Raw genomic sequence first — 16,218 nt, 5'->3', positions numbered from 1 at the left:
GAGCCCGGGGCCGGGTCCCCTTCTGGGCGCCTGTTCCTGAAAAGTCACAAAAAATGGAGTCCTGAAAGAAAAAAAAAAAAAAAATCACAGCAAAAAATGTGCGTCACTGCAGATTATTTTAGGCCCTGGTCCATGCATAATGCAAATAAGCAGCTCCTGGGGTACATGCCTGTAAAAACCACCCAGTCCCATCGCGCTCAGTTACAGGAGCTTTCCAAACAGGTGGTGAAAAGCTAAAATTATGTGTGTCTGTGTCCTCGCCGGGGTTAGGGAGGGTCCTGGCTTTCAGGAAGGCTCCTATCCCACTGCCACGGGGCTGGCAGAAAACGGGACCGAGACAGTAAAAAATTCACGAGCATTGCTTTCCTTTTGAGGCAGTCCCGTGTTCGTATTCACCAGACCACCTCCAGCATCTCCACGAGTTCCTTTGATCTGCTTCTAACCAGGCTGCTTCCTCCCATTCGCTTTTCTTGCACCCGGGCTTTATTTTTCTTTTCTTTTTTTTTTTTTTTTTTTTTTTTTTTTTGAAAAACTAAAAGAAAAAAAAAAAAGAAAAAAGTGTATCTTCCTTGCCTTCCTTCAAGGAGTTGCTCGGGAAGCCCTATTTATGGGTTGAAACGCTGCTGAAAGAGTTATTGCCATGTTATTCAGCTGTTGTGCCAAGCCTGCATGGGGATCGGGTTTCTGCTGAAAGGGTGCCAGGCACGTCTTTTTCCAGGAACCAGCAGCCGTATTTAGCCTCCGGCTGCACATGAAAGACTGCAGTCGGAAACGTGACATTGTGTCAACATTTGAGGCAGGTCAGAGCTGGGTGAGACCATGAAAACAAGGCAGGGGAACTCGGCACGGCCCGCCACGGGCTGCGGGCACCTTGGCGCGATGCCGCCGGGGACGGGGACGGGGTCGGGGTCGGGGTCTCCCCGCAGCCCCATGGCTCCCCCGGCCCCTTCCCGGCCCTGCCCAGCCCCACAAGGATCGGGGAGCTGCCGGAGGAGCTGGGCAGCCCCGGCAAAGGGGCACGGAGCCCCCGGCCCCACGGGGAGCAGACGAGGGCTGCTCTGCCCCAGCAGCTTCACCTGTCCGCCTGGCGCCGCGCCACGCCGGCGAGAAAATACCCAGCCCGTAATTAGCGCTGGCTTCCTGTACCAATGTTATCTCTTCCACTTGTTTTTTTACAGCTCTTTCCTCCGTCACCGGGTTTCTGAGGCTCCCGCGAGCCCTCCCACCCGCGGCTGAGGTGGGCCAGAAGACGGAGAGCGAAGCGGGGTGAGGGCTGTGGAAAGGAGCCGGGAATCCAGCAGCTAACGAGGAGCCGAAATGTGCCTGCGCCGAGCACCGAGCGCTGTCCCCAAAAGGGGGTTAAGTGCGGTTGCCTTCGGCGGGATCAATATTTAGCTGTAATTAAAGCAAACACAAGCGCCGGGGCGTGTGGCACACCTCGGGGGGCTTGGGGGTGCGGGGATAGCTCAGCACCAGCCCGCTCCGGCCCCTCACCGCCCGCCGGGTTTTGGGACTCCTGCCCTGCGAAACCCAGAAGCGCCAGCCAGGTGCCCACGCGCCGCGCTCATGCGCGCACGTCCCCGTCTGCTCGGGGTAAATTATTAAAGATTCCCAGCGTCTGTGAGCGGCACGCAGAGGGGAGGCCACCGAAGGCCGCGGTGGCACGCGGTGGTTAACCCCATCCACCCCGCTATAGGGGCTCTGAGCCCCTGCACCGCAGCCTCCCAGGGCAGGAGGAGCTGACAAGCACGGCCCAAAGCCTCCTCACGGACCCAGGGCAGGCACGAGGAGACGGGGCCGAGCTCCTTCACCTGTCTTCGCTGGGATGAAGCTGTGGTGCCAGCCCGGCAGCCCCCAGGCCTTGCCCATGGGAGAGCTGTGCAGAAGGGGTGACACCAGCCCCTCGCCAGCCAGAGGGGCCCCCCCGGCACGTCCCTGCACCCACACACCGAGGATTTGGGCTCGCTGCAGACCCGGGGTGTGATCCTGGCCGAGGTGCTCCAGCCAACAAAGCTGCTGCTGGCACCACGCTGCTCCTTCCTGCCTCTGCACGGCATCGCCGCAGGCCTGACCGGAGCCGCCCGGGGCTCAGCGCTGCTCCACAGCCCCAGGGGTCGGCATCCAGCACGGGGCTGGGACCATGGTGACCCGCGGTGACACCCCATGAACCTGCCCCAAAGGGCTCCCAGACGTGGCCATGGGGCACGGGAGGCAGGAGAGGGGAGCAGCGCCAGGGCTGGGGAGCGGAGGCAATTTTGGGCAGCAGCTTGGCAGCTTGCTTTCTCCCGTACCTGTAGAAACCAACGGGGGGAAGGTGCCAAGGCGGCCGGGCTCACCTGGCCCAGGACTGGAAGCAGTAAGGGAGGCGATCCCCGACGGTGCTGATGGAGTTCAGGGACTGAATATCCCCGGTGACACAGGCACCCGCTGCCAAGGACCGGCCCGAGGAGCACGGGGAGCCCGGGTCCCCTGTGGGACCCCGTCCTGCTGCCAGTCATTGCTGGATCGAGCCCTGCAAAACGACCCGGATCAAATATTTAAAAGCACAGGAGGCCAACCCTTATCTTCCACAGGAAAAGAATTATTTTATTAAGTATTTTTAAACAACTACTTAACATTTACTCGAGATAAAAATATGTACAATATCCCACCTTGAAGAAGGCTCCAAAATATAAACACTGTACCTCTCCCTAGAGAAAAACAAAAAACTCTTATCTTCAAAAAAAAAAAAAAAAAGACAACCCAGAAACAAGAATACATTCATATTTCTCACTTCTTTTATGCTCAAGTAGTTATACAAATAATAGACATCTGAAACGTTTTACCTTTTAATATATTTATATAATATATATATATATTTATAACAGGATTTTACAAATAAAGGCAACAACTGTATACCAAAAAAAAAAAAAGAACAAAAAAAACCAACAACAAAATAAACGTTAGAACACAACCTGCAATCAAGCATAGTGCATCTCAACAGCTGGTGCAATGGGAGGATGAAATGAAAATCCATACAACAGTTGTTCCGGATACCAGTTCTCAAAACCAGTAAGGAAAAAAAAAAAAAGTAAAAAAAAAAAAAAAGTAGAGCACTGCACTCTGCAGTGAAGTTTGTTTGTTTTTTAACAAAAAAAAAGCCAAACTGGACACGATGTTTGCCTGCGGTGAAAGACCCCTGCAGCTCTAGGATTGAAGGGGACAAGTGTCACAGCCCGAACCCTCTGTTTAATGCGGAAATGTGGGCCGGGGTTTGCCAAGGAGGCTGAGGAACGTGGATGCTCAGGCCCTGCCGGGTTCGGCTCCTTCGCAAACCCCAGCCCTTCGCTTCTCAAAGGCACTGGCGGGGCAGGGCCGGCGGGCAGCACCGACCCCTGCACCCCGCTCCCGACCTGCCCCGCTGCGCCCCCGACCCCAAAGGCCGGCCACGGGGGCAGGCCAGCAGCGAGAGAGGCCCCGAGTCAGGTGCAGCAAGCAAAGCGATCCTTGGGATATTTTCTCCCCTGCCCGGCCCAAACTAGCAGCTCAAGTTACAGGAAGGGGCGCGTGTTAATTTATTTTTTTTAGATGTACGCCATGTAAAGCTTCCAAGCAGCATCTACCTTTTATTTATTAAAAAAAAAAATATATATATATATATAATCAGCAAAGGTGTGGAGAGAAACCCGTCTTAAATCTACCTGAACCACTGACTGTGCACGACCCGCCAGCGACCGCCGCGCTGCTCCTCCGGCACGTGCAGGGACCGAGCCCCAGCACCGGCACCGAGCGCGCCGCCAGCCGGGCACCGCCACGGCCCGGGCTCCTGCGGGGCCGCTGCGCTAAAAGCCCTTGCGAGAAGTACCATGGTTTGAGAGCCACAGACCCCAAAACCTAGATCTGCCGAATGGAATTGTTTTTTGTTTTTTTTTTTCACAGCTTTGAAACGTCATCGCAGCTGACAGAGTCAGCTGTTGTTCTGCGGGTGCGGAGAGGGAAGAAGTTAAGGGGTAAAGCATAAAACCCTTTTGTTTTTTTTTTTCTTTCTGTCCTTTTGGAAGTCGTTCTGAATAGCTAACCTGGGTGCATCCTTCATCCTTCTCCAAGCTACCTGACAAGTCAGAGAAAAGGGGATTTAGCTTCCTACGCGCGGTGAACCTTATCCCCACACCTCAGTCCAGCCAATGTACAAAAGTGAAACAGTCTCAAACTAAAAAAAAAAAGAAACCAACAACAGAAAAATGAAAGGTCACGCTGCGCTCAGTCTTTGGTTTCCAAGTTCAACGGAGGAATCTGCTTCAAAGCTTGAAGCAGGGCCGAGGAGTCGATGGGGGAATGGGCTGGTACCGGGGAAGGGAGTCTCTGGGGCATCAGCAGAGGGGGGGAGATTTTGTCGGGGTTCATGAACCCCGTGAGCGCTGCGGCGGAGGCCGGGAGGCTGGGGTACAGGACGGGGACGGAGGCTGGGTACCAGCACTTCTCCAGCATCGGCAGGTAGGCCGTTGCGGACGGCGGGATCAAATAAAAAGGCAGGCACAACGGGGGCTGGTGAGCGTGGGGGCCCAGGAAGCCGTTCGAGGAGCCCATCATGTCACTGCCAAAAGGCCCTTCGTCTTCAGGCGTCTCCAGCCTGCTCCTTTTGGCCGGCGGGTCCTCAGTCTCTTGCTTAATAGAGCTTATTCTCTCCTGGACAGTGTATTTCAGATCGGTATCCTTTTTAAAATACTGCTGTTCGGATTTGGAGTCACTTTTCTCCAGCTCGCCCCCGTACCCGCTGTCTGTGTCTGTGTCGCTGCCGCTCTGCTCCCCGCTGGAGTGCGCAAATGTCCTCTGGATCACGGGCACGCAGTTCTTCCCGTGCCCCTCGGCCGCTTTGCTCAAGGAGACGGGTTTCTCTTTCAAGTCCACCATTTTAGGAGGGATGTCTGCGGCCTTTCGGCCGGCTCCGCCCTGGAGCACCTCGGCGGCCATGCGGTGCAGATGGCTGACCAGCTGCGACGACTTCAGCTCCTTGCCGTTCTCGTGCTTTGCCAGGTATTGCAGCATTTCCTTGGCACACATCTGGAAGCCGGATCGAAACATTTCCTGGCTGGAATCAAGGTTTCTTGATGACAGGTCACCTGAGGAAACATTAACAAGAGAGAAATTAAAAATTAACAGCGTGCTTAAATAGTTCCATTACCAGCTCCAAGGCGCGCCGGGGGCGATGCCAAACTTTGGGTGCCGCACAGGGAGCGAGGCAGACGTGACGGCCAGCCTGAATCCTGCATTCATTTCTGCACAAGAAGCCGGTTTACCGCTTCTACCTCCCTCTGCCCACTTTCACATACGCACTTCCAATTCTGCGCTGCCTGCATGAGCCCTGGGAACCGGCAGGGGGGAGGCAGCGGCCGCACGGCGCCCGCTGTGCGGGCAGGAAAGCTCCGGAGCCGCGGCCCCGGGCGAACCCACTCCAGGGGCTGTGCTCAAAGCTCTGCTGCACTCCCCGAGGCTGGCAGAGCCGGGGAAGGCTCCTCAGAAAAGCTAAATTTTACTTATCAGATTCACGTGAGCGCCACATGTGAAAACAGAAGGAGGAAGTACAGCTCAAGCACGATAAGCTGCCACACCGGGTCCCCCCTTCGCCTGCAGAGCACAGGCAGCGAGCTGACAGAGACCTGCAAAGGTGCTCATAGAGCAGGTCTCTGTGCATTTTGAAAGCAAAGAAACACAACTGGACTCGATCCAAAGCTCTTGAACGTGAATGTAAAGATCTGAATGGCTTTGGAGAGAACCTCACAGCAAACCCCAGCTTTAAATAAAACTACTTAAAACCCACTTTAATTTTAAAACAACTGCACAGTGCACTTGAGACTGACCACACTGAGAAAAGCATCTATTTTTTTTTTTTTTGCGCAAGCTCACAAGCAAAGAGAGAGAAAATGAAGGCGATTACAAGAAGTGGGTCCTGCCTCCTCCCTTCTCAGGAGCGAGGTGCCACCACTGCCTCCCAGAGACCCGGCAGAAAGTCACCGAGCGCGCACCGGCACGGTGTGACTACTCACCCGCTTGTAAACCGTTCTGTAAAGCAATTATTTTCTGCTGCTGCTGCTCAATCAGGTTGGTCAGCGCTTTCACATGCTTCAAGGTAAGCTCGAGAACCACAGCCTTCTCCAGGTGACCCAGGGTCTGCAAGCAAAGGGACAGGTTGGCACCCGCCGCCGCTCGGCTGCGCACCCAGGGCCTGATGGGGCTGCCAGCGTGTCCGGGGCGGCGGGGCAAGGACAGGGTGACAGGGGAGCAGGGGACAGGGTGGAGGGGAAGAAAAGGGCAATGGGTGGTGTGGGACAGGGCAGTGAGCGGCTGGGGATGGGGTGGAGGGCAGCAGAGGAAGGGGAGGTGGGCAGCAGGGGATGTGGAGGTGGGCAGCAGGGGATGGGGTGATGCACTTTGGGGCAGAGGCTCGGGGGCAGCCCCGTGCCCGGGGGATCCCCGCTGCCCCCCCGCAGCCCCGGGCACGCTCTCTGTGCTGGGCACCCTGCGGCAGGCAGCTGCGAGGCAGCCCGGGGCGGCTGTCAGTGCGCAGCACGGGGATTTTCGGAGCGCCTGGGGGGGCGCAGAGAAGCGAGTCCCTCTCCGTGCGCGGCACCCCCGGCACCGCCACCCCCCCGGGCCGGGGCTCTGCGGGGTTGTGGGGGCTCCGGGAGCAAGAGCAGGAGCAGGGGCAGGAGCAGGAGCAGCCCCGGTCCGTGCGCCCCCGGGGTGGCGGTGCCGGGGTGCGCGGCGGGCAGGGGGGAGCTGGAGGAGGGGGGGGGGGGGAGCGGGTCCCGGCGGCACCCACCGTGAGCTTGAGGTGCTCGGGCAGCAGGTCCTTGAGCTGGGCGATGCACTCGTTGATGCGGTCTCGCCGCTTCTTCTCGATGAGCCTGTGGGGCAGCTTGTAGGTCTCCTGCGGGGAGCGGCGCCGGGTGAGCGCTCCGCACGGCCACCCCGCGGCGCCCGCCGGGCTCCGGGCTCCGGGCTCCAGGGGGGGGCTTTGTGCGCGTCCCTCACCCCCTCCCCAGGTTCCCGAGAGCCGTCGGGACGGGGCTGGGGGCAGCCCGGGGTCCCCCGCTCCTTACCTTGGTGTCCTCGCTGCGCTTCAGCCCCCTCCTGGGCTTGTACACTTGGTACATGTGCGCGAAGTCCAGCCTGCACGGGCGAAACGAAAGCAGCCAGGTTACCCCCGGGGGCCGCGGCTGGGGGGTCGGGGAGGGGAGGGGGCTCCTCTCCTTCGCTCCTCTCCTCTCCTTCTCCTCCTCCTCCTCCTCCCCCCGAGCCCGCAGCCCTTACCCCGGCACGTCGCCGCTCTCCAGGGCGGGCAGCTTGCCCAGGCAGGCGGGCGGGGGCTGCGCGCTGGGGATGCGCTCCATCCTGCGCGGTGCGGAGCCGAGCCCGGGGTAAAGGGGAGGGAGGGGTGGGGGGGAGAGGGGGGGGCGAGGAAAAGAGCTTCGGGCAGAGCAGAGCTCAGGCCGGGCTGCTCATGCCGTGTCCGCGCCGGCTGAGGAGCTCCGGGAGGCGGCGGCCCGGGTTAAATGCGGGCGAGTGGGTGGACGGCGGCGACGTGCGCTACCCTGTGACTCCCGGCACGTCTGGCGGCCGCCGGGGCGGGCGCGCCGGGCCGCCCCCCCCCCCCCCCTCCCCGTCCTCTCCCCGTCCTCCCCCCGTCCCCATCACATGAGCCTCACGTGGAGGCAGAGCCGCCGCCGCCTCGCAACGTGCCGGGGGGGGCAGCAGGAGCCGCCCCCGGGGCGCACGGGCTCGGAGCCTGCGGCTCACGGCGGCCCCGACGGAGCGCACCGCGCCCCGGACGCCTCCGGTGCTGCCCCGCCGGCCCCGGGGGCACTGTGGAAAGGGGGGGGGGGGGGTGCCCACCGAGCATCCCCCCCCCCCTCCCCGCACTCATCTCATTTCCCTCGGGGATTTGGGATTTTCCACCCCCCGCCCTTCCTTTGGAGGCACCCCAAAAGGCGGAGGGGCGATGGGGACGCGCAGCCGCCGCGGGGGGCTCGGCTGGAGGGGGTCGGGGGGGGGCTCGGGGGGCTTCCCCCAGCGTGGGGGGGGGGTTCCCCTTCGGGGGGGGGTCTCCCCTCCTGCACAGCATCCCCCGGCTGCTGGGTGCCAGCTGTTGCAAAAGCGCCGAGCGCGGCTGCGGTGGCGTGTACCTGCCAAAGCAAACCTCTCCTCCCGAAGGGCTACGGTCATTTTTCCCTGCCGAGCGCCGAGCAAGTGGAGGCAAGCTCATCAGATAAAAGGCGCAGGGAGCGAGATAAGGGAATGGCAGAACTTCAGCGGGCTGCCTCTCTTATCGCCCGGGTCCTGGGCTGCTCCACGTAGGGAGGAATCTGAGGTCAGCAGCTGTTACGTGAGAGCACCAAGAGGCTGGATACCGGAGCTGGAGGCAGCCCTTTCCAGGCTCACCGGCCTCGGAAGGTGCCTGTCGTTACCGGCAGGAATCCCAGGAGAAATTAGAGCCTTGCAGAAATCTGCTGGCTGTAAATGTGAGTTGTTTTTTTTTTTTAATAATAAAAAAAACCCAACCACCTCCTAAACTCCTTCCAAGCTCCCAGCTGCAGCACGCGCAGCCAACGACGGAGCTCAGAGCCCAGAGGAGGCTGGGGGGTGCCCCAGGCAGCCCCAGCACTTTTTGGGATTTTGGTCCGAGCCTGCAGACCTGGCGCTGGCTCTGGGATCCCCAGGGGCTGCTGTGGTGCTGCACACCCAGAGCAGCGCTGCCGCAGAGGAGGGGGCTCGCCTGCCCCCAAAAAAAGCGCAGAGGGGCAGGGTCACAGCCCCGGGCTGAGGGCGCACAGCGGGGCTGGTCGTGCGTACAGGCACTCGGCAAGCTCAGTGATAACCATCAGAAAGCTGGAGCTGCTGTGTCTGTCCCCTCCTGCAGCATGGGGGACGGTCACAATCAGAAATAATTGGGAGGGGGATCGGGTGCTTCATCCTCTTTCTGCCCCCAAGACCCCAGCTGCTGTTTGCCAAACAAACGGGGGACAAAATTGCGTGCAATTTATAATCTGTCCCATCGCTGACCCTCTGTCCGAGGCAGGAGAAATAATCAGAGCTCGCTGCAGCTGATTGCTGATGAAAAATGAGGCTTGGGGCCAACCTGCTCTGCATTTTAAGTTCAGACTCCCTGTACGTGGACAGCTTCATGCCCATGAATTGTCTGACTCCTGCACGCTCTTTCAGATATTCGGTACATTCCTGCAGTGGGTGGTGAGCTACAAATCAGGGTCAGAGGTAATCCCCAATTATTTAGCCCTTTTACTGTTCTCGTGCTCGCCAAACAATCCTCCATATCGGGATTTACTCATGACCTTAAGGGAAGTTGCCAAGGATTTAGGAGTCCCCCTAAAAAGAGGACCCGAGCGAAGCCATCGCATTCTTGGGCATCAAGTTAGATTGCCGAGCGTTGAATTACATTTTCCCCAGGATCAGCTTTCATAAGCTGGGGCTGATGCAATCATCAATTTGCCGTCTCGATTTTGTTTGCTGAATTATTTCGACGTGGAGGGCTCCTCCGCAGCGCGCGCGCGATTAGGGCAGCGGCGAAACGTTGAAAAAGGCTTTAATTTTCTAAAGCCACGAGGAGAGCAGCAGGCCTCCGCAGGCTTGTCTCGGAGGGGCTGAGTGTCACAGGATAGCAGCAGCTCGCGTCCCGCGGGGATTTGGAGTTATTTACAGACGCACGAAAAGGCAAGGGTTCGCAGCTTGCTCCCGAGGGCGTGCTGAAGGGATCGGGTTCCCGCGGCGGCACCTTCCCAGGGCGCTGCCTCCCGGCACGGCGATTTGGGGCGAAACGTTCCGAAAATCCCCGGCACCCGCGCCTGATGGGAGCCTATGTGGGCAGCGCCGGGAGTTAGCAGATGGGTTGTGGATTCGGGCTTACGATAAGGTTACTGAGGGTGGTTTTGTTTTAAAATGTCTCTTACTTAATATATCCGTGAAGGCCAGGCATGTGCCTGTGGCCTGTAATCAAATAGCCGGCTCTCCTTCCCTCTCATTTCCAGCAATCCCAGCTCAGGTTACTGGCACCGGAGGTTAGAGGACAGCCGTGGCTTGGGCTGGAAGCGAAGGGCAGGCGGGCAGGAGGCGCTGCGTGGCGGCTCTCCGCTGCCGGCACCCACCAGGCATCCCCAGCGCCCGCCTGGTTATTCCCAGGGCTCTGCAGGAGGAGAAGCACGCAGGGAGCCACGCTGCCTGCGGGCAGCCCTCGTGCCCAGCCTGGCACGTCCCCAGCCACCAGCATGAGCAGGCAGGGGGGGCATCGGGGCACTGCCAGCCACGGGACACGGCCAACCCACGGGCTGAGCTGCACAGCCCTGCTCCCAGCCCACGCAGCGCACGCCCTGGGGTCTGCAGCCCCCCGGGTGCTGCCCCTCCTGCTGCAGCCAGAGGGGCACTGCGTGACTTAGCAGTGCAGGATGTGAGGAAGAGTTTGTCATCCGCCAGGGCTCTGCCTTCTTCCTCTGGTAGCCTGCAGGTAGTTGCAAAAGCTTGACTTGATGGCGAAGCGCCGTGGTTTCAGCCCGGTGCGTGTCTGACTCACTGTCTCAGCAGCACAGCTGGCCGCGCTGCCTCGTGCGATGAAAGGAATCGCCCGCAAGTTAGGAGTTGAGATTTTGTGTTTCGTGACATCGTTTCGGGCTACCACGGACCGTGTTTGGACAAAACGCTGGGAAAATCCGGCGAGGGCTGCTCTCCCTGTGGTGTCCTGGGCAAGTAAATGGCAGCGGGTGGCTGCTGGGCACGTGCGTGCTGCGGGCAGGACGCTGGCAGCGCTCAGCGAAACTTGCCTGCGGACTATTCAAATGAAAGCCGTTCTCCTCCGTGCGCGGAGACGCTTGCCAGCACCGAGTGCAGCAGTGGGAGGAATCCGTAGGTGGAAACTATTTGGAAGTGGCAAAATTTGCGGACATTACAATTCGTAATAAGAGACTTTAGCCCACTTTGAGACTCTGTTTAATAAAACATCCCTGCCTCGCCGTGACAGCCTGCCCTGCCCCACGCTGCGAGCCAAGCCCAGGCAGCCAGGGCACTCGCGCTGCTTACCCAGCTCCCCGCCGGCTGCCTGCCCCATCGCGTGAGAACGAGCCCTCGGCACGCTCCGCACACCCGCGCGCCTCCGCGGCACCGCCTGGCCCAGCAGCGGCACCGCCTCGAGCCCTGTCTGCAGCCACCACTGCAAGAGGGACTTTGGGGCTCGGCCACGCGCCCCTCTGCCCGGCAGGACTTTGGGGGACAGGGCAAGGCCACCGCATCCCCGGTCACCGGCCCCAAGGGTCGCTGCGGGGCACAGGGGGGACAGCTGCGGGTGCAGACGCCGTGGTGCCCGGGCGCTGCTTTTCCTCGCGGTGACACAGCCGTCTGGTGAGCGCTCTGCACAATGCTATCTGATCACGCTCGCAGCTCTGCCTAACATCAAACAGTGAGTCAGCGGCGGAGCCTCATCAGATGTCTCCGTGCCTCAGCTTTCATATCTGAAAAGCAGAAAGCACGGTGCTCTGCAGGTATGCAAAGCAAAGCGAGGCGCTTTCAGATCTCTGGCTTAGGAAACGCCACACCTTTCAACTGCAGCATTATTTATTTTTCACTGGCATCCACGCACCCCGGTAAGAATCAATACCGCGGGAGCTCGGCGTCTGGGTAGATTTTGTTCTGTCTGTGGGATGTGGGGAACAGCAGCTGCAGGGCCACGATGCATTTCCTCTGAGTCAGTCACATTAAAAGCGTTCCCAGCCTGCTAACTGGATTTAAAAGATTTCCCCCCCAAAAAAACAATAAAAGATAAAAACCAAGCAGGCACAAGAAGGGAGTGGGAGCATTGCAGAGCGTTGTCCTTCTGGTTCGTGTCAGGACACGGGTGGCTTAAACCTTGGCCCCACAGATGAGGTCTGTGCGATCCATGTGCTGCTGATGGCACAGAAGGCAACTCCTGGTCAGTCCAGGGGGACACAGCTCCAAGCACAAATGTCACAGCTGGCAGACACAGAGAGAGGGTCCCAGCAGCTCATGGCAGAAGTGAAGGGCGAGGGTGGCACACATGGACACGGCCCAGCTTGGCAGGGACGCTGCCAGCCCCCTTGCTGGGGATAAAGGCGAGCGAGCCCAGGTGCAGCGGGTGGGCTCGCTGAGCCCAGCCTGCACACCGCAGGGCAGTAGCATCACACCCAGGGCACCTGCTCGGCAGCACGGTGCACGTGGCTCCTCCGTTGGGAGAGGGAAAAGGACCACAAGAATCCGAGCACACTGGTTGTCAGTGAGCATTTGACCCTTTTGATTATATTAAATTCTTGTGCAGAGGAAACGCAGGAGGTAAAGGCAGCACAGGTGCCCAGCAGCAGCACCTGGACACACCGTGCACAGGAGGTTTGGTGGCCGTGCGGCCTTACAGCACTTGGATGGGAACGTGGCTGAGCTCTGGGACAGCCTGGATCGGCCGTGGCAGAGCACAACCAGTCACTCTCTAACTGAGAAGCCCAAACTCTGAGCACAGACCTGCCTCCTCCCCACCTGCCACCCCGATCCCCTGCGTATCACAAGCCAGACGCGGGCCGGGCATTCCTCCTGCTGCAAGTGCAGCCGGAATAAGCATGAACGGGAATTAAGCAAAATAGGAAATATTCACGGTGGATTTGTGCCGAATCAAGACTACACACACTCTTGCTTTCCTCCAGCCTGACCCAGGACCACCCCACACCACAGAAGCCTCCTGCAGCCGGCCTGGGGCTGGAGCAGGGTGAAGCACCCTGAACGCATGGCGAGAGGAGAAGCAGCTGACAGGAATGTGTCTCGGGGTGCCCTTCCCTCTGTATCAGAAGCGATCTGGCTGAGAAGCACTGGAGCAAACCACAACTGAGGGTGTTGCTGTCTTCCCCAAATACTTTCTCTAATGAGGTTTTTAACTAGTTTTGCCCCGCCTACACGGGCAGCCAGAGCACTTTCATCTCCAGGTGAAGAGGAACCGAGGTGGGACCCTGCTGTCTGCCGGGAGGATCGCTGCCACCTCCCAGACGGGGCGGTGAGGTTTGCAGGCGAAACCCACACAATGGCAGGGAAGTGCTGGCTCTCTCCCTCCTCGTCCCCCTCGGAGATGCCTGCTGCTTGTGGCGCAAACATCAACCACAGGCAGCGGCGTTTGAAGTGCAAAGAGAGCCCCGGCGCAGGAGAGAGGCAGTTTCCCTGCACCTCCCAGCTGATGAGAGCTGAGCACCAGCGAGCAGATAGCCACGGTCCGAAGGAGGGTCACGAGCAGGCTGCAGGGCTCCATTTGTTATAACCTGTACCCAGGGTGCTCTGAGCAACCACACACCTTATTCTTAGGTATTTTTATTCTCCCCTCTCCCCGTTGCTGCCAAGTGCTCCCCACCTGCACACACCTGGAGCCGAGCAGGGGCTTGCTGTGATCCTGGCCAGGTTCCTCTCCCAGTGGAGCTGGGGCACGGGGCTGGCCTGGCACGGCCACGCGGTGGGGCTTGGCACGGGACAAACAGCCCATGGGTCAGGCAACACTCTGAGCAGTTTTTTCTAAGGGAAGAAAGAATAATTTCATCATAAAAAAAAAAAATAAATCACAGGGGATACATCCCGGTAATGTGGGGAAACAGAAATGGCCACACAAGAAAATTATGACTGTCCCTTCTGATTTTATGAACTGCATGACTACAGAATGAAAACCAAGTCCCTGCCCTGAGGAGCTGAGCGCATCTGCAGCTGCTACCCAGATGTCACTGCCCGGACCCTCGGCAAATGTTCCAGGGGAAAACCCTGTCTGACTCTCACGTCAGCCAAGACAGAGAGGTTTCGCTTTATAAACCTTGACCAGAGAGACATTAGGTGCCTTTGATCTCCAGATATAAAGATGATCTTTTGATTTAAGATTATGAAAATGAAGAACCATCTGCTACGAAGCAGCTACGGACCCACGTTTTATTGAGGCCAGATGGTGTCCAGGGTTCCTACGTATGAATTCAATTAGCTGCCTGTGCCTGCGTCAGTAATTCTGGATCCACCCAGTCATGTTTTTGGAACAAATATTATAATATTCCCATGGATCCTCCAGACAGTGGGAGGTGTTTCCTTCACTGTGAAGGTTTTGGGAAGCGATGATTTTGTCTCATTTTCTCTCGCCCTGCTCTGCATTCCTGTTTCCCAGCTTTTCAAGGTTTTTGAGTTTTCCCCGGAATCCCTGAGCCAGCCGCATTGTTGGCTGAAGCCACCAGACCCCGGCTCGCCCACAGGTCCCACAGCACTGCATTCTCCTTCGCAGTTACAGAGGGGAAGCCCACGGTTCTGTGTGCAGCTGCAGGAGCAAGAGGGATTTTGGGCTGGGTTTGCAGCATTTCTGAGAAGGCAGCCCCTTCCCAGCCTCACCAGGCCCCCTCGAGCCCTTTTTTCCCCAGTGCTTATCCCGGGTGTGCCTGTGCTCAGCTCTTCTGGCACCGACTCACAGCCGTGGCAGAGCAGATTTGGGAGATGTAGCCCTGGGAATGGGATGCAGGGGGTGGAAATCAGCAGTTGCCTGACTGGCAGACAGGCAGTTCTCCTGCTGCAGGAAGGCAGATTCTGCAGGATGCAGGCACCGAGCTGCTGGGAGCCTTCAGACCCAGCAACATGGAAGCCCCTTTTCTCTACAGGTGTGGCTCAGCACCCCGAGTTGTGCTCAAGGAGCCGTGTGTGTGCACTGACCTGCTTCTCCGCAGGGTTTGGAGCAGGAGAGGTCCATCAGGGGCTGGGCTGAGCTGTGGTCGCAGGCTGAAGGGCCCTGCATGCAGAGCACGCCTCTCCTCTGCCTCCTGCAGACCTGCCTGCACCAGAGAGAGCCGCAAAAAGCACTCCTGAGCAGGGAGCATCCCTGGCAGAGGGATGGAGTTTGTTGTTTCCTTCCTGAACTGTTTCTGCTGGGGAGAGGGGGACCAAGATAAATCACTTCTATCTTTAGGCATAAAGTGCCTGAGACCCACCATGGGCTGCGCACAGCCTAGGTACAGAACATCTGCACCAGACGATGCTTTAACCCCAGCCTGCCCTGCAGTACAGCACTACCTCTCCAAGCTGCCCCCATCCCTCTCTCCAGGGGCATCCTGCCCACAGCCTGGGTTTGTTTCACAGAGGGCTTCGTGTCAGCGGTACCTGCTTACTTTCCTTCAGTCTCATGTGGCTGCAGGGACTTGTTACTTCCCCGTTCCTGTCAGCATCCCGCCAAAGCCCTTGCTGGAGGCTCCCCGTCCCGCTGCCATCCTCGCTGTGCTCTGCCCCTCGCCCTGCACCGCCATCCTCACGGACCTGTTACCCAATTAGCAGGTCATGGGCGTGATAATGCACAGCTGCACTGCAGATTCCCAATGATTTATCTTTTTTAAAATAAAATATAACCCCTTTGCCAGATCAGCTTTATGAAGGAGACCTCTGAGCAGCAGCCGTGAGGAAGGAGCAGTGGAGTGGAAGGATAGGAAAATGGAGCAGTTCTCATTAGGGCGCGAAGCGCGCGATAATTACTTGAAGAAGGGTAGGGGATGACAGGGCTCATTGCCTCCTCCATCCCACAGCGACTACAAGCTTGCTCGTGTGTGCATCTGCTACGGGCTGGGAATATTTTAGGGCTGTGTTGAAGCAAACATGAGAAGCGAGAGCTCCTGCCTTCACAGGAACCCTCGGGAGCACGCAGCTGATCCAACGTGCCGCTTTCTGGTTTTCCTCCCCTTGGTGCTGAGCTGCTTGGGAAAGCAGTTCCTGCTAGAAAACAGGATTTGGGGCAGATAATTCCAATCTGACACCCATCAGCATGGATTAGTCAACATTGTGCTGTAGCCACCGCTCCAGCCTTTTTGGGCAAAGCTAACATAAGCATGCCCATGACGCTACTCGCTGGGTCCCAGCTTTGTGTCCTCACACCTTGTCATCTTCAAGGGGGCAGCTTGAGCCCCTCTCTCCTGCTGGCACATCCCCTAGGTCCCCTCTCGCAGCCTGTGCCGGCCCCACAGGCAGCAGATTTGGGGCTCCCGACCCTCGGTGCGGAGCCTCCCACGGGTGCTAAACGCAGCCCCCGCCCCGGCGCCATCGCACCCACCAACCTCGCCGCTCCAGGCTGTTCTGAGGAAGGTGAAGAGTTGGCTGGTGGAAGCCAAAGTTGTGACTAATATCTTTCGGGGAAAGTACTTTATGTCAAAACAAGTGAATAGCAAAGCGGAGGCATGCGGTGGGGAGATG

At 58.5% G+C, this 16,218-nt stretch overlaps 1 protein-coding gene across 1 annotated transcript; it reads right to left on the bottom strand.

Annotated features, from left to right (window-relative positions):
- Positions 1-3,576: 3,576 nt before the first annotated feature.
- Positions 3,577-7,370, bottom strand: BHLHE40 (basic helix-loop-helix family member e40). The gene is made up of 5 exons (XM_032194412.1): positions 7,291-7,370; positions 7,080-7,149; positions 6,800-6,907; positions 6,024-6,147; positions 3,577-5,099 (listed from the first exon to the last, which is right to left on the bottom strand). Exons 1-5 carry the CDS (start codon positions 7,368-7,370, stop codon positions 4,240-4,242), a joined length of 1,242 nt encoding a protein of 413 aa, XP_032050303.1. The 3' UTR covers positions 3,577-4,239.
- Between the last annotated feature and the right edge of the window lie 8,848 nt (positions 7,371-16,218).

The sequence above is a fragment of the Aythya fuligula genome, chromosome 10 (assembly GCF_009819795.1).
Source record: "Aythya fuligula isolate bAytFul2 chromosome 10, bAytFul2.pri, whole genome shotgun sequence".
NCBI classification, from domain to species: domain Eukaryota; kingdom Metazoa; phylum Chordata; class Aves; order Anseriformes; family Anatidae; genus Aythya; species Aythya fuligula.
This window is presented reverse-complemented; position numbering and strand designations above follow the sequence as displayed.

Coding starts and splice junctions, on each gene's coding strand:
- BHLHE40 (XM_032194412.1), bottom strand. CDS start 7,370: ATGGAGCGCATCCCCAGCGCGCAGCCCCCGCCCGCCTGCCTGGGCAAG. Junction 6,908..7,079: donor AGCGCAGCGAGGACACCAAG/GTAAGGAGCGGG, acceptor CGCTCCCCGCAG/GAGACCTACAAGCTGCCCCA. Junction 6,148..6,799: donor CCGAGCACCTCAAGCTCACG/GTGGGTGCCGCC, acceptor CTTTGCTTGCAG/ACCCTGGGTCACCTGGAGAA.